Source organism: Pezoporus wallicus, unplaced genomic scaffold, assembly GCF_028554395.1.
Source record: "Pezoporus wallicus isolate ANWC-B61680 ecotype Strahan unplaced genomic scaffold, APGP_CSIRO_Pwel_v1 contig_7592, whole genome shotgun sequence".
In the NCBI taxonomy this organism is placed as follows: domain Eukaryota; kingdom Metazoa; phylum Chordata; class Aves; order Psittaciformes; family Psittacidae; genus Pezoporus; species Pezoporus wallicus.
The window spans coordinates 13,993-32,063 of record NW_026641764.1 but is presented as its reverse complement, the minus strand read 5'-3'; the positions used below and the strand labels follow the sequence as shown (position 1 = coordinate 32,063).

Genomic DNA, 18,071 nt, shown 5'->3' with positions numbered 1-18,071 from the left:
TGGTATAAAGGACTGCACATCCACTGGCTAGTTGGAAGAGTTCTTCCACCCATTTGGATGACACATACTGTACATCTGTGATGGTAACTTTGTAAACTATTTCACTCCCTCTCTCTCTCTGCAAATCTATCAATATACTTTCCTTCTCCCCCCTTCTCTTTTCCTTCTTTTGTAGGTTATAATAATTTTAGGTAACAAATTGCATTATCCAAGCATTTGACCTCATTTGTGTCTTAATTTCACCCTGTGCAATCGAAGACTTTTCCATACCATAAATCTGGGACATGACACGGCCCCTATTCCACAGAAATCATTATGGAATGGTCTTGGCCATTTAACTTACTTGTGGAGTATTAGACCAAACCCCAAACATTTTTCATAAATCTTTCATATCTTTCAGATACTACAGCCATTAACAAGTTTGCAAGTCCACATTCAAGGTAATCTTTGGCATTTCTCTTTCCTCTTGTCATGGTTTATGCTCAGTCAGTAACTCCTGCATCTTATAATCATGGAGCTTTCTTCCAGTGAACGTAATTTGTCTGCCCCTATGTTTTCTGAGGTATTTATAGTGCTGGAGCTGTGACTGAAAAGCAATTTCAGTAAGGTATGATAGTACCCCATTTATCTGTTTTGAAGTAGGAGGTAAAAAGAAGTTCTTTTTCATACCTAGAATTATCATGCAAAGTCTTTCCCACAGATGTGAACCAGGTACTTGTTTTTATTCATGTTTTCACTCAAGGACTAAAGAAAAGCGTAACAGAAAAGATGGTCAGGTTTTCACTTGAACTATAGAAGTTACTTAGCACAGGCACAAACACTGTTATACCAGCCTAACAGGAGTCACTACCTTGAGTGATGGTATTCTGTAAAAGGGGCAGAAAAGAATTTGCTTCAAGAGCTACAAACTATCTAAAATTGAGTTAGAGCAGTAAGAAACAGCTACTAGATTTACAGAAACCCATTTCCTCATAACGAATGGGCAAATACCAATGCTTTAATGTTGCTCACTGCTGCTCCTGTAAAATTTGCCTGAAAAAAACAAGTTCAAATCTGCAGGTTGAAAAGATTTACCTTCCACACTAATTTTTCTTTTTTAGTAAAGCCCGCTATGCAAAATCTTAGATCCAAGACTCCACACAGCAACAGAGAACAAACATCGCTATACTGATACAGGCTCTGGTTCATGACTGGTATAGCAAAACTGAAGTCGCACTTTTGTGAAGGCAATTGCAGAACTTTTAGGGTGGGAAGGGACCCCTGAAGATCACCTAGTCCAACCCAGATGCAGGCTCACCAGGGTTGAGTAGAGAGGGAGGATCACCTCCCTTGACCTGCTGGCCACACTCCTCCTGATGCATCCCAGGATACTATTGGCCTTCCTGGCTGAAAATGCACACTGCTGCCTCAGTCAGCTTATGTACCAATACTCCCAGGTCCTTGTCAGCTGAACTGCTCTCTAGTAAGTCAGCCCCCAACCTGTACTTGTAATTGGGGTTCTTCCTCCCCAACTGCAGTACCCCAATACTTGCCTTCATTAGGTTTCTTTCTGCACAATTCTAAAGCTTGTCAATGTCCTGCTGAATAGCACAGCCACTCCCCCAGCTTCCTATCATCAGCAAACTTGCTGGGGGTACACTCTACCCCTTCATCCAGGTAACTGATAAACAAGTTCAATAAAACTGTCACCAGTATTGATCCCTGGGGAACACCACTGACTACAGGCCTCCAACTGGATTCTACTCCACTGATCACAGCCCTCCAAACTTTACCATTCAGCCAGTTTTTGATTCACCTCACTGTCCATTCACCTAACCCACATTTCCTAAAGTTACCTATGAGGATGTTAAGAGAAACAGTGCCAAAAGCCTTGCTGAATCAAGGCAGATAACATCCACTGCTCTCCCCTGTTTAACTCATCTTGCCATATCATCATGGAAGACTATTAGACCAGTCAATCAAGATTTGCCCTTGGTGAACCCATGCTGAGTACTCCTGATTAGGTTTTTTTCCTCTACATGCTTGCTGACAACCTCCAGAATGACCTGTTCCATCACCTTTCCAGGGATGGAGGTGAGGCTGACTGGCCAGTAATTTCCTGGGTCCTCCTTGTTGGACTTTTTGAAGATGGAAGCAACATTGGCCTTCTTCCAGTCATCAGGGACTTCCCCTGTTTTCTATGATTTTTCAAAGATGATGGAGAGCAGCAGAGCAGCAACATCTCCCAGCTCCCCCAGCATCCATGGGGGTGCATCCCATCAGTGCCCATGGATTTATGGTTGTTAAGTCCATCTAGCCTATCCCTAACCCAACCCTCTACCACCAGGGGAAGTCTTCCTTTCTCTGGACTTCTCTTCCAAGGTCTGGGATTCATGAGAGCTGTCCTCAGAAATAAAGACTGAGGCAAAGGCAGCATTCAGTAATCCCACCTTCTCCATGTCTTCTGTTAGCAGGACACCCATCTGATTCAGCAGTGGCCCCACATTTTCCCTTATCTTCCTGATATACTTGTAGCAGCTCTTCTTGTTGTCCTTTACCAGACTGAATTCTAAATGGGCCTTGGCCTTCCTTGTCACATCCCTGCATACCCTGCTAATACTCCTATAGTCCTCCCACTTGCCCCTTTTTCCACATCCCATAAATTTCTCTTACATATGGGATTTTCTGACAGCTCTCTGCTCATCCATGAAAGTCTCCTGCCCCCTTTGTCAGACTTCACCATGGGGATACACTGGTCTTGGAGGAAGTAGTGTTTAAATATTGACTACCTCTCTTAAATTGCCTTCTCTTCTAGAGCCCTATACCATGGGATTCTTCTAAGTAGATCTTTGAAGAGGCTGAAGTTAGCTTTTTGGAAGCTTAGGGTTCTAGTCCTACTTATTGCTTTGCTTCCACCACACAGGATCCTGAGTTCCACCATCTCAAGATTACTACAGCCAAGGCTGCCCCCAGCCTTTATATCTTCAACCAGTACCTCCTGGTTTGTTAGTACAAGGTCTGGCAACACACCCTTCCTCATCAGCTCCTCCACCATTTACATAAAAAAAAAAACAATGTAAACTATCTTCAATGGTCTGCAGGAACTTCCTGGACTGTCTCTGTTACACATCACTAATCATAGCTTTGAGAAAAGGATCAAATAGTTGATGGATGACAGAGGAAAGAACAGAATCCTTCCTCTCATACCAGTTATATTCTTCTTTATGCAACTGAGATTGAAGAACAGCTGGGAGGGAGATATACCAAACCTTTGGTACTAGCTCAGAGAGGGTGTTTTGAAGAGAACAGTCATAGGAAAAACTGATTTGAAAGGCTTAGGTGTAAATATAAATGAAACAAAAAACAGCAGTTTAAGGAGTTTATTAGCTCACATACAGTACTGTATTTGGCACAGGTGACAGTTTGTACAAGATCTGCCTGATAATGGTTTCATTAAGTCTGGGTTCCAAATGAAAGCATGTATAGCCACTTTTATATTCTGACTTGACAGTCCTTTCCATATACTACAAAGGTAAAAATACGGATATAAGATAGGCCTCTTCAACGCACTTTATCCTCCTCCCAAATCCTGACATGCTAACCCAGGGCTGTCAAACAAAATAAAGCAGCCAGCAACAGTGTGACCCTTATTCTTTCCCTTGATGCTAGGAGATGCTGGAAGGACAGCACCTCAATGTGCAAGACCAATTTATCCTGGATGACACAGAAACCAAACAGAAATATTTTTCCTTTTTTTGTCCATATGGTCTGTTCAGATGCAGATCCTATCAAGGATTCTCTGTTCAAAGTCAGGTAGAGAGCAGCTTGCAAGCTTTGTAAGGCTCTAAGTGGTGAGGGCAAGCAGCACAGAGATGGTGTTCAGGACTGCAAAATAAAAGGCATGCAGTACACCTTGCCCTTGCTTAAGAGTCAGCAGGGAGCTGGCCACAGGTCTTAACGCTCAGAGACTTAAGACAGGGAGCATGCAAAAGTAGCCTAAGAAAATCATGAGCTAACAGCTTTCCTGAGAAACTTGTCCTACAATTCCCTACCCTAAACATAACATCACAGCTTTCAGCAGCTGCAATTTGTATCTTGCAAACTTTGAAGCAGTCTTACTGGAGAGATGAAGAATCACAACACAGATTTACTCCCCCAATCACACACACACAAAAAAAACACAACAAAAAATAACCAAACCACCATCAAAAATACCCAAAACATCGAAACCAGTGACTTCTATATGCCATGCATCTACTGAGAGCAACAAGCACACAATGGTATTCACAATGGCAGCTCCCCAGGGGCTAGCTAGGTGGTAGTAGGGGAAACCCCAACCAACCAAAGAGGAAAAAAAAGAAGACATCATATGGGCCCAAGAGCTCTGAGGGTATGGATGTCTGTATTTAAGATGGCATTAATGAAATGATAACTTGGAATTCCTACACTGCTCTCATTTGTTAATTATATCCAATAACATTTGTCTGATTGTTATATTGCTTTGCAGTTTCTCATAGTATCTTTAGAAATATAAACACAACACTTCAACAAGGATAGAAGCTTGTAGAGTTGGAAATTACCACAACTGAAAGTACCATGTTCATTATGGATCATCAACATTAGTTACTCAGACAAGCTGTATTTCATGAGAACACCATGCCAGAAAATGTCTTTGGACTTTCTCACAAAAGCTTTCCAGAAAAGACAAGACCATCACCTCCTGAAAGAAGTAAAGGATCAAAACTCTTATCAGAATAAGGAAGTACAACCAGAAACACACACTCCAAAAACATCCATTTAGGAAAAGAATCAAAGTTCCCTGTAGCTAGTGAGATGTTGCACCACATCATGTAGCAGGCAGCTATGAAGCAATTATGTGCAGCAACTCAGTCTATCTGAGAAATCACTATGTCCTCCACACTCATTATAAGATGCCTATGAAAGCAGCTGATTAAGCAATTCCTTTCTGATGTTTAAATTGGCACTGAAATATTCAAACTAGACACACAGATGACTAGGAGTCTTCCAGACCAGGAGCAATACTTTTATTTACAAGTTACATAAGGAAGGGAGAATCTAAGAGATTCATCTCAATTTTGGTTGTACCATATGTGGTACCCTTTTGTCTGTTTTGTACCAGTAAGGAATACCATGCAGTGGCTTAAGATGACATCCCAATGCAGTTTCAAAGATTAACAGTCTATCATCCTTAACAGACCTCAACAGAATCACAAGTATCAAAGGAAAAAGTATTGTTATAGGAAGACATATCCATCACAATACTGGCTGATCTATCCACAACTGGTTTATTAAAAGGAGATAGCAATCCCCTAGAACATCATACTTTCAAAAGACAGCTTGGCAATACACATCTCAGGGTAATCACCAGATAAATCTTTTAAAAAAAAAAAAAAGTGACATTTATCTCAAGTTCTCTAACCACTATTAGTCATAGTAGGTGCAGGGAATGCTCTTTCCACAAGCTAACAAGTACAGCTAAGTAAAAAATTTTTTCTCAGTCTGTCACCCTCCAAGTGGGCAAGTGGCTGATGCTATGGCATGAGCAGACTGTTTTGCAACTAATAGCTGAAAAAAGCACGTGACATTTTGATTAGCCATCTCAAACTATTGGGTATTTGGGGTAGTGAGGGGGACAGATTAGCTCTGCAAGACATTTATCTTGTCCACGTTACTTGAAAAAGATGCTTACTTGGCAAAAAGATTACTCTCAGAACAACAGTTACAGGAACTTTTAACACATCATTTCAAACTGAAACTTCCTCTGGACAGCTTTTCCTATGAATTATACACCTGTCTCAAGAATCCCAGTAAGACAGGGGAACACAGGATATATAAAGTGCTTAATGCAGGGAAGCCTCTACATCCAGAGTGACCCCTCTGTTGCAGCCCAAGCCATGCACACCCAAAAAACGACAAAATGGACAATACATTGAACTTGATCCATATCCCAAACAACAGACTATCTCTAAATATAAGGGATATGAAAATTCAAAGAAACATCAACTGTTACACAACTAAGGCATGCAATGTTTCCTATATTTCAAATGAAGTTGAACAAAAGAAAGGTACTTGTGCCATGCCTGTTATAACACTTTGCTAAATAAGTAAATACAAAAATGGAGTAAGTCATTACCATAACTCACAATGCCTGTATTTTATGAGAAATAAAGAAAATTCAGAACTAGCAAGGAAACCATTAAAAGCCTTGAAGAGTTTCATTGTTCACATATAAGAAAGCAGTATTTTATTTTTTTAAATTAACAGGTTTGTAGAGATATTGTCTTATGTACTTAGGAAAGGTAAAATCAAGAAGGCAATAGCCACAGTACCTAGCTAGAGGCCTCTGCTCTCATTCAGGCCCAGAACAGAATACAGTACTCCATATTAGATACTACTGACAGAAAATGAATATGCAGGGGACACCATTACAATAAAAAAAAATTATATACAGAAAAGTAAAACTCTGTTTCCTGAGCTTTGCTGTCTAGAGTGAAACAGAAAAGACATGTTAAGATCACAGACAAGTCCTGGATCTTCAGCATCTTGCTCATGATCCCCATCCATACACACATCTGAAGGCAATGCCTGCAAGCATTCTTGCCTCACATGCAATTGTTTAACAGTTAAAGCAATTTCTCAGGACATCCAACAGCTTCTTTTCTTCACTCCACCTAACAGGAGTCAACCCTGATCTACCATCATCTGCCCTCTGCTGAGGTGGCAGTTGCCCTTCTCTCCCTGTCCTATCACAGCAAAAAAGATGAGTTTCAAAAGCTTAAGGAACATGAGCATTCAAGTAAAGAGTTCTGTGGCTTCTCAGTGCAGGGTGAGCTGTGTAAATCCTTCTTGGAACTCTTTATTGGTCAAAAAGTTGAGGGCTTCCCACATAATGAATGGGCATACTGACACTGGGCTCCAGTAAAAAAAAGTCTTCCTATAATGGAACAGACTATCACAGTATTTTTCAAATAGCTGCAACAGGCACAATCACTTTAGTGGGCCTTCTGCTTTCCTATTTCTTTAATTGAGACAGAGGGCAGCAAAACATTGACTGTTTTGGTTGCTAACTGTGCTTAGACAAGGCATTGCTCTGCAAGGGAGATAGACAGGACAAGCAGAACATTAGACACTGAAAATTTAAATAAAAAGGAACTAAGAAGGTATTACCAGCTTCATGGAATTCATTAGAATGGACACACTTGAATATAAACTTAACAGCCACATCAGGGAAAGAATTCAAGTTCCCCTTGCTATAAACAGAAGGGAACACTTATTACAGAGAAACAGTACAGAACTCTCAATAAGTTTTGGCAATCACAGGCTGTGGTACTGTAGGCATGCACAAACATAGCAAGGTTCATAGAGCACTCAGAAAAAAGTGAAGTGAACTTCATGACATTAACATTTGAATTATTAAAAAGACTTTTTCAAACAAGCCCTCAAGAAGTCAAACACCATTTCAAATATTACTCTCCATGGCACAAAATGGCAGCATGCCACATCAGCTGACATCAGCTTTTGTTTGTATTTCAAATTTCAGAGCCACAGCATGAGTTAAACTTCCTTTAAACATCAACGGAGGAACTTGAAGCCTTCCTCAGAACTGAGAGGAAGCAAGGACCAGCTCTGGGATGCAACTCACCAATTCAATGAAGTTTGAGATTCTGTATTAAAACTCAGTTTGCTTCTTTTGCACCACGCTTTTCTCTAGCCAGCACCTAAGAAAAACCCAAGCATCTGAAGAAATGCTCAGTTTACCTACAATTATGGGCAAACGCTTTGAAAACTTTCAATTCTTGACTTGCTAAAATGTATCACAGTATCACAGTATGCTAGAGATTGGAAGGGACCTCGAAAGATCATCTAGTCCAATCCCCCTGCCAGAGCAGGAACACCTAGATAATGGTACACAGGAATGTGTCCAGGCGGGTTTTGAATGTCTCCAGGGAAGGAGACTCCACAACCTCCCTGGGCAGCCTGTTCCAGTGTTCCGTCACCCTCACTGAGAAGAAGTTTCTTCTCAAGTTTAAGTGGAACCTCTTGTGTTCCAGTTTGTACCCATTACCCCTTGTCCTATCATTGTTTGCCACTGAGTAGAGCCTGGCTCCGTCCTCGTGACACTCCCCCTTTATATATTTATAGACACTGATAAGGTCACCCCTCAGTCTCCTCTTCTCCAAACTATAGAGACCCAGCTCCCTCAGTCTTTCCTAAGGGAGATGCTCCACTCCCTTAATCATCTTCGTTGCCCTAAAGAAGGGCAGACTGCCATGTGCAGCACCTCACTTGGATGTGTCTGCAGTCTTGGAAGCTTGACTACCCTATGTTCTCCTACAACTGGACCTTGAGCTTGTTTGGAGGTTCTAGCAGGGAAGTGCAGCTACCGTATACCTGTGACTGATGAACAGTACTGCCTGTATCGGGGAAGGTCGTCCTCTTCAACCAAGTGCAGAGCTTTGGGAGGGACGCATGTGGAGTGGTGAGGGAGGAAGGGGACACCCACCTAGCCAGCCAGATCAGCCAAATCAACCCTGGCGATCAATGGGGTGACAGATGTTGCAGCCAGATCACCCTCACATCCAAAATGTGCCCTCACATTCTGGAATACAAACGCAACTTGGGGCACTTTTTCCTGAACAAACATTAAAGTTGGATTAGTGTGCAGCACTTGTTCAAGGGGATTTCCCTCATCTCATTGCTCTTCTGCAAATACTGAGGCACATGCAGCAACATATGAACCCATTCCAGCTCCCAATTGTTCTCTTGTATACTGCCAGTCTGCTTCAAACAATGCAGCATGACAGAAGCCAATGAAAGCTGTTCATGATGAGATTATGGCATTGTAGACTGTAAATTTTAGAAGTTTTCCACCAATCAGCACTGCAACCAAGTCAGAGTAAATGAACAGAAACAAGTAGTGAACAAGACATGGGAGATTATTTAATACCATCTAAATTAATAAAAGTAAAGTAGGGAGCCCATCAACTAGCTATTTGTGTTCAAAGCTGCAGTACTAAATTGCACTGTGTTAGTTTATCCTACAAGTTCTTCCTAGACTAACAGCCTGAGGTACACGATAGGGAAGTTTTTCCTGTAAAATTGCTCTGGTTGCCAGAAAAACATTCACACTAATAAAAACAGCTCTCAGGTGTTTTATTACAGTACCAAGAAAACCAAATAGGATGACTTCTACAAAAGAAGAGGGGAATAATGAGAAGAAGCTTCAGCACGCTGAATAGCTGGTCTGACATAAAGATGCTAATTACCACAGTAACCCAGGAAATAGCCTACCATTGACTTAGGTTGACTAAAGCCCTGATTCCTTTATTGGAGAAAAAAAAATGACTACTATGAGATAACTTCTGGGTCAATAGTGACAATATAGCACATGACTGCTTTTGTCAGTTTTGTTGGTGGTGGTGGGTTTTTTTTGTTGTAATTAGTATTTCACTTTGGTTTTGTTGGTTTTTGTTTGGGGGAGTTAAGTTTAAGAGAATATATATTTTATATATAAATATATATATACATATATAAAAAAGGAGCTACAACAATCTCTGTTGTAGCTCAACATTCACACAAACCTGCCCCAACTGGACATGTTATTAGTTGTACCTTACCAGGCATATTACAAAAGCAACACAAAGCCAAACAAAAGCCTCCCCAAGCAGAACAACACTTCCTGGCAACTAGGAATAAGAAAAATAAGTTTCAAATTCAGTCTTTCATTATTTATCCCTGCTGATCTGCAGATCTTTAAGGTATTTGTTAAAGCAGGTCTCAAGCAGCTAAAGCCAAGCCCAACAGTCTCCAGAAGGAATTACAGTACTGAGTTGATATTTGTTCTTTCTTGGGAACCCAGACTACTGCTGTCAACGTGAAATAATCTCAACAGTCCAAGAGCCAACTATGAAGCTCAAGAATTCTGTATAGTGCTGCTGACAACCTGGATATCACCTCACCCCTTAATACCAAAGCCATTTCTTAGCTTAAAATTAAACCAAGATCACTCAAAGAGGTAACTCCTAAGACAATCAAGAAAAGTAAAGCCTAGATCCAGTCCTTTTCACAGCTGACTAGAGAACAGATGAGAAAAATCACAGCCCAGGAAGAACTGCTGGTCACAATATTCAGAGTATAACACAGCACTGCATTCTGTTTGAAAGACTTGCTATACCCAGTTTAACACGAAGGGTCGTGGCAAGCAGGATGACATACTCAAAGCAGACTAGGAAAACTGTTTCTATCTTCTAACATCATCTTCAAAATTAGACAACTATTATTCTGAAGTAGCAGTATTTACTGCCTCTGACAATGGAGGTCTCTAAAGTTTAAGAGCTCAAAAAGAGCTCCAGAAGTTAGGTACACATTCATATCAAGTGAATCTCTATATGACATATTTACCTTCTGTCATATGAAGAACCTTCCAATTAAGCATTTTCTCTTTGCCACAATAAAGATTTGCTAAATACAGAGTCATCTCAAGTCAAGAAATATATATCCTACAGGTTGCAATCTTAAATCCACTGATATACACTAAGACAAGGAAGCCCCAGTATTTTATTTATGATCATTTTCCAGTTTGCAAAGAAAGAAAGCAGAAGGGAAACTTGGGGAATTTTGGAACTGGTCTAGAGAAGAAAATACAAGCAGAGGGCAGTATTAGAAGCAAAAGGTGAATAGAAAAAGAGAAAGAACAGAATTTATCAGTAATTCATAGCATACTCATGATGTTCCCAGAAAGCTGCATCAAATCTAAGAGAATGCTAAAAATATTATCAGATAACAGCTATAACATTTGATACAGAAACCATTACCAACACCAGTCAAATCTAGCTGGCACTATGACTGATGCAAACTTTAATAGTAGCTGGGATGAATGTGCCAATACAGAAATCAAGGTCATAAACCAGAAGCAGTTTCTCCCCCCTAGAAATTATTTTAAGGATCAAGGGGCCAGAATGATCCTGTGCCACTTCCTCATATAAAGGCACACCTGTGAAGTGATTTCATACTTGTTGCACATAATGAACTTACACAGGCACCTTAGTATGATTTCTGTTGGCAAATTGAGAGCAGACTGCATTGTACTTACAAACATAACCCTTGCCTCTCACACAGTAGTTGACAAAATTAAAGGGGTTGAAAGCAAGTTGATCAGCTAAATATATATACGTATCAGGAACAGAAGAACAGCTCCAGAAATACACCAAGTTATTAAATAAAAAGCAATTTCATTAACCAACAATGAATAATAATTAAGGTAAGTAAACTGGTCTTCAGACAACCTGCCTCCAAAGATAAAATTCTCCTTCAAAAGGGAGAATGGATGCAGCTTGTACAATTTCAAAGAAAGTACCAGATACAACTGAAAATAATTGGATGGCTGAAGTGTTGGGCAAGGAAAAAGTCTTCTACTTTAAAGAGAAAAAGAGTGGGTTCCATTATGCCCCTCTAATTATAGATAGGGTTATTAAATGGAAGCATAATGCAGTGCTGCAAACTAAGAGCTATGGTAGGCACCACCAAAGCATGTAAAAATTGGATTCTACATAGTAAGAAAAACTGAAACATAAAGCCATGGTTGGAAATTGTGACTTTACAAAGTATGCAATTGTTGTAAGCAAGCATTATATAAAACCAAAATAGGTTTTAAGGAATTTTTTAATGAATCAAAAGCATGCACCTGATTTTTTTTTTTTGTCACTTGTTCACAGGATAGCCTAAACATCCATTTAGTAATTTCTTAACTGGTTATAGCCATTTCAAATACAACAGCACTTACCTTGGTATTGTCACACAATTTGTATTGCAGTTCTGGGTGGTAATGGCCTTCTCCAGCTCATCCAGCTGTCCTGTTTTCTTGAGCTTCTTGACCAAGCTTTTCACCGCTTTTTCACACCACTTTTCCTCCTGACCATTCTGCTCACCACCACCAGCCCCTCCAGAGCTACCAGCAGATTTTTTCCACCCCAGAAGTCTTTTCACAACTGGTGGAGTAAATGGCAAAATGGATGACATGACTTTTACCAGATGGAACTCTCAGCAAGGAATAAATTGGAGATTCTTGTCTGATCCCTAAAAACACAAACCAAAACAAACACATTAGCACTAAAGTTTCACATAAAATAAATACCTTGCTTTGGACATTTCATCACAAAGCACCATAGGACACTACATCCAAAAAACAAAAAGTCAGATATTTCATAATTAGCCTGCATCATGGTCAGGTACCCCATTAATAAAGTTCAAATGCAAGTTTCCTGCAGACTTTTCAACAGTTACTGCAGACTAAGGTTACTGTTGGATGAGACGTTTTTCCTCAAGCTGTTCCTGGCTAAAGTGAATTCCAGACAATACAGAAGTTAATTAGAGTCTAGCTTCATTAGAGTCTGCCTATCCCCAAATTAATTTAAGAAGTAGAGTTGTACTTGGAATGTCATTTAGTCATTACAGCTTGACTGAAGTGTTCCAACAGGCAGCCATTTCACAAAGCCTTTTTTCATTTTACTTCACCACATTTTCAATGACTAGCCATTTTTGTTGCACAGTGGACACTTTTGAAATTCAATCAAACTTGGTAATAAGCCAACTCCTTCAATCTAGAGTTCAGTAACCTATGGATAATGACTCTTTTAAAGGTGCAGCTCTTCAAGACTTCCAGAGTTCATTAGAAGATACTGAAAATCTTAGTTTGCATACACCCAAGCAATAAAACTGTATGCTTTTAATGTTGCTAGTGTTTCATTTAGTATCAACAAGCCAATCAGGATGCTTATGTAAAATGAAAGATCAGAAGGGATGCTGAAATTTACTACATTTGCCTTTCACCGCAATTTGCGCTTCAAATCAGTTTAAAGAGAGGTGCATTTTTTTCCAGATGGCTATCATCTTGGGTTTCTTGCAGCCTCTATTAGACTAGTCTTAGGTATTAAACCATGAATCCCAAATCAACCATTATTTCAGGCAGACAGCTATTGGAAATTGCTTGAGAACATAATAGTTCTGTGGATAGAAGCACGGCACTTAGGTTGGAACCAATCTTATTTCCAAGCAGGGAATGGATATCTGAACTCCTGAAAGTTACATTATTTTCAAGCTGCTTAAGTGAGTTCAATTGCCTGAAAATACCTTGATTTACCTAAGAACCAACACATCAACAAACAGTACACTATATTTGGCAGATTACTTTAATCATAACTTTTCAACTTCCGCAGAATAAAATGTTCCATAGGAATGACATTTCGGTTTCAACTAAATTATACCTCCCATCAAGGAGCTTCTGAGAGCACCTAAAAATACAAGTGAAGAACTGTGGTTGGGAGGTGTGTGTCAGAGACAGGGACTCCAGAAGAGTTACATTCAAAATAATCTATCCTAGATCAGGGAATCATAGAAGGGTTTGAGTTGGAAGAAGCCTTTAAAAATCACCCAGTTCCAACCCTGCCATGGGCAGGGACATGTTCCACTAGGTCAGCTTTCTTTAAAGTGCCATCCTCAACACTTCCAGTGCCAGGGCATCCACTTCTCCAGGCAGCCTGGTCTAGTGCATTGCCATCCTCATCATAAAAAACACTTCTTCCTCACATCCAATCTAAACCTACTCTCTTTCAACTGTTGTTCCCTGGGAAAAAGCCAAGACATTCGCTTTCACACAAGGCTAACAGAAGAAACTTTTATTCTTTCACTAATGTTATAGAACTAATCCCAATGTTTCAGACTGACACTTTTCCAGACCATCATAGCAGCTCACACATGGTACTATAAGCTACTTGAACTGATGTCACAAAGAAAATGTAACTCTATCCCAGCCAAAAATCAGCATAGTGAGCACAGGAGAGCAGATAAAGGGCTTCAAGCCCAGCCTTCAACAGTGGTGTTAGCATTGCCTGCATTGCTGGGAATGCAAGCCAAGGCATCACTCATTTTGGTGGCAAAGCCAAATGAAGCTTCCTTTTCCACATGTTCTGGGAGTGAAACCACACAGTACACCAAGTAACCCAAGGGACCAAACAGAGGCTTATGTGGCCTCTGCTGTTTTAAGGTTTCCAAAAGAGGGAATGGCAGTCACTCTGAGCTTTATAAAAAGACTTCAGCTTTTGAGCAAGGCCAACATTAGAAACAAACTCAAACAATGAAGAAAAGACCAAGCCAAACAAGAAAGCCTCTTTTGCTTCAAAGTTCACATTTTAAACACTAGAAGTCGATGCTATAACATCTGAACATCAAATTCAATGCTGACAGATGTAGGCAACCAAGTACCATTGCTTATCCACACACCAATTCTCCCCCTTATGGACCCCACTGACACGCAACAGACATTATTTCCTGTTCTTTAGCTTCAGAGTTGACATCTTTCAATGCTGCATAATGCTCCCTTGATTTTTAGCCTTAAAAAAAATGCACTTCAGTATGGTCTCATTTACCATTTCATTAAATTTCTTCATTCTTTCAGGCCTGCTAAACATTCTCAATGCTTTTATCAAAATTTTCAGCTTTACAATAGTCCTTGTGATAAGGTATCTAATTCTGCAATATTCTCTCCCTTGAGACATAATCCTGGCCTATATAAAGTTTCCTGTGTTCTCTGGTGTGTTTTGTTGGTTTTTTTTAAGCCGAGAGGCTTAAACTAACCTTTTCCTTCTACCTATTGTTCTGCCACATCAGGGATTTACCAGAAGTATCAATAAGAATTTCACCATGTTATTCTAGTAGCAGCCCCATATCTTTTAAAAGGCAATCAGAGATTGCAACACAAGTAGGACAGGAATTCATTCAGCTTAACAATTTGGCCAATTGTGATGAGTACTCAGAACTGCAGTCAGCAAATCCACCTGTATCTGCAAAGCAGTCACCTTCTTCCATTTAGTATTATGCACCTTGAAGCATTGCTTCTTAAAACTAAAAAGACCTTTACATCCCCACAAGAGCAGTGCATAAGCACTCCAAACCACAGCAGTTTAAGGCCTTCTCACCTCACTTGCTTTGACTAAATTTTGTATGTATAGCAAGGAAATACTGGTTTCATTGTTTTAGAAAAACAAGTACTCCTGGGGTAAATTTGACAAGAATATCCACAGAACTGATTATCAAATATCCAGGTGCCTGTTTCAGTTTTTATCCATATAGCTTAACAGCTTGTCTAGTTTGTTAAACCACAGCTGCATTTAACAATTAGTTAATGCAAAATAACTTTCAACACAAGCCTAATATTCTTCAAACAGGCCAGCCCCACAGCCCCTTGATAAGGAAAATTCACTCTGCACCACAGTGGCTTAAATTAGGCTCCTATTGCTCCAGTGTAATCAAATCTAGCTTAAGTCCCAGACTAAACTGGTAGGAGAGCCAGGAACTGCTCTCTCATAGTCACAGTCTCTTCTTGGTCTTACTTCATGCTACAGCTGTCAAACACAAATTGTAATAAAATGTCATCTGGAATGAAGCCTTGCTGTTCGTAACATAGATTCTCTGATGAAAGCAGAGAGCAATGTTAAGGAAACTTTTCTGAGTAGCTAATTTCTTCTAGCCTAGGGAGTACTGAACACAAGGCTGCCTGTGTTCCCTATTCTATAACAAAAGCCTAATCCCACTGCATGACCTGCAGCAATTCCATTTAACAAATCAACAATCAGCAAAGTAAGCTTAGGTATTGTTTGCCTCTTGGCACAGTTCACAACCAGTTTATGGCTTTCTGATTAAAAAAACAACAAAACATTAAATCCAGTCTGAGAAGCAGAATTTATAGCTCACTTAGGAAGTCAGGCCTGTAGACAGATCATTTCAATTACAGAGCATTGACATGCAATCATTAATGCAGAATAAAATAAATTTGAAAACTTGATAATACTTTTGATATTAAAACTTTGCATGTTCTTCTTTACATAAAACTTAGGTGTTCTCTTCAGTCTCAAGCAGAGGTCAGGCTCATTGTTATGCAGAGCCTACTATAAAGCCCATTCTCCCAGTACTCTTGTGGGAAACAGATTAGAGAGATGAAAACAAGTTTTGCTGGGATTTTTTTATTATTATTATTTTGGTTTGTTTTTAAGTTACTCTTAGTGGCAGAGAATTTTTTGAGTTCAAATATATGAATTGGTGAGCAACACTTCTAAAAGATCAAGTGGAACAGAAGGATGGAAGAGGACTCAGGAGGGCCTTCCATTTGAAGATTCACCATGCAATTCAAGTTTACTTGATTTTGTTTGAACTAGGAGGGGGATAGGCAAAAGGGTACTGGCTGAACCAAAGCCTTGCAATCGTAAACAGTTAACTCTTAGTAAACGTTCTTAATTTTCTCCACCACCCTAGAACGAAGTTTCGCACACCTGATCTTGGAAAAAAAACAAACAAACAAAAAAAGCCACACAAAAGACAAATTTAAAAAAAAAAAAAAAACAAACAAAAGAAACAGAAAAAAAAAAGTTTGTTGGGGTTCTTTTTTCACACATAGCCACCCGAGGAGTACAAACCAGACATTGCCACCTCTCACAGCCCCGTGTCGGGCGGGGGGAGTGTGGACCCTGAGGAAGCAATACCCCACCCTTTACCGGCCGACAAAAGCCACTCCCCGCGGGATTCCTTCCGCTGAGGTACCCCTCAGCCCAGAACCGCTGCCCAGCAAACACCCATCCAAACCACGAGGAAACCAACCTTTTTCTCAGCAAGCTGCACAGCCGCCCTGCCCACTTCAGTACTGCCTTCCCCTGCGGAGCTACCCACTCGTATTGGCTCCTACCGTGTCCCGGCCCCAGTGGTGGGCGAGCAAGAGGGGCATTGGTTCCGTTGCCTGTCACTTGATAAACAGCGGGCGAGGATTGGATAGGGGGCGTTCTGTCGATTGTTCCTGCAAAAAGGATGCTGGATTCACAACGTTAGTGATCACAATTTCTATATCACCCTGTTCTACAATGGTGGCCTGGTATTTTAAAAAACGTGAAGGAGATAACCAGTGGGCTCCTTTCTGTTCCAGGACTGCTGATGCCACATGGGACACTGGTCTGAAATATGAGCTTGATACAGAGGGTTGACCATTGTACAGGGGGGTAGTACAGGGGGGTTGTACAAGGGGGTTGTACAGGGGGGTTGTACAAGGGGGTTAGAGGAATTTGTTTAAACAAAAGGACTATCTGTTGTAAATGCCTGCTAAGCAGAACAGAGACCTCCGGTCCTGTTAATAAGCAGACGCCTGAATCTACTGATAAAGGGGAGAAGCAGAGGATTTACGGCTGGGACACTGATCAAACTCTATTGATAAAGGGGAGAAGTAGAGGATTTACGGCTGGGACACTGACCAAACTCTAAGGCCACACGTAAAGACTAAAAAAAGATGAAAAGTGCAAGAAGAGGAAGACTCATTTACTTCATCTTGAAGACCCCTACCCAGAGGAGGAAGACTCATTTACTTCATCTTGAGACCCATGCCCATGACCAGAGGGGGCACTGCGCAGGCGCAGAGGACCTTCTGGCTCATTATAATAGGAAGCGGGGATAGGACATGAATATGTATAGGCGTATTGTGCAACCTTATGAATATATATAACTTTAGAGAATAAATGTAGAGGGAAACAACACTGAGGCACGCATGACTTTGAGGAATTATCCCCGTGCGTCTCAGCGCTGAATAAAAAGCATACCTACTTTACAACTTTTAACGAGTTGTGGAGTCAAACCGCGCATCAAGCTCACTCCTCTAACTGAAATAACAGAGGGACAAAGTCAAGAAAGCAAAAGCAACAGCGCTGGTCACGTGACCGCAGCCAGAGGCGCAAGGGATTAGCATTTGGTACAGGTTTATATACTTTCAGTATTACATCAGTTACACGCATATTCATAATTCCCGCATATAGGCGGGGGATATTAGAACGAGCTTCAAGAATTTATTATCACAAGTCTCCTCCTCTTGGCGTCTGCGCACTGCTCTGTGGTGATTGTGAGCAGGGGGCCTGAGGATGAAGTAAACAGTCTTCCTCTTGTGAGTAGGGGTCTTCAAGGTGCAGTTGATGTGGACCATTGTACTAAGGGGGGTTAGGTAAATTGTACAAGGGGTTATTGTTTAAGTTACATGGCTTATTCAA

At 40.6% G+C, this 18,071-nt stretch overlaps 1 protein-coding gene across 3 annotated transcripts in view; it reads right to left on the bottom strand.

Annotated features, from left to right (window-relative positions):
• LOC130607832 (mothers against decapentaplegic homolog 2) overlaps positions 1-16,683 on the bottom strand; it is a 41,113-nt gene extending 24,430 nt beyond the window's left edge. The window contains exons 1-2 of one of the 3 annotated variants that reach the window (XM_057425264.1): positions 16,648-16,683; positions 11,783-12,075 (exon numbers count right to left, since the gene is read on the bottom strand). In XM_057425264.1, the coding sequence (XP_057281247.1) occupies positions 11,783-12,018 (236 nt within the window). In that variant the 5' untranslated portion in view covers positions 12,019-12,075; positions 16,648-16,683. The remainder of the gene's footprint in view (positions 1-11,782; positions 12,076-16,647) is intronic. The other 2 variants (XM_057425263.1, XM_057425265.1) reach the window with 2 other exon arrangements.
• Positions 16,684-18,071: the final 1,388 nt, after the last annotated feature.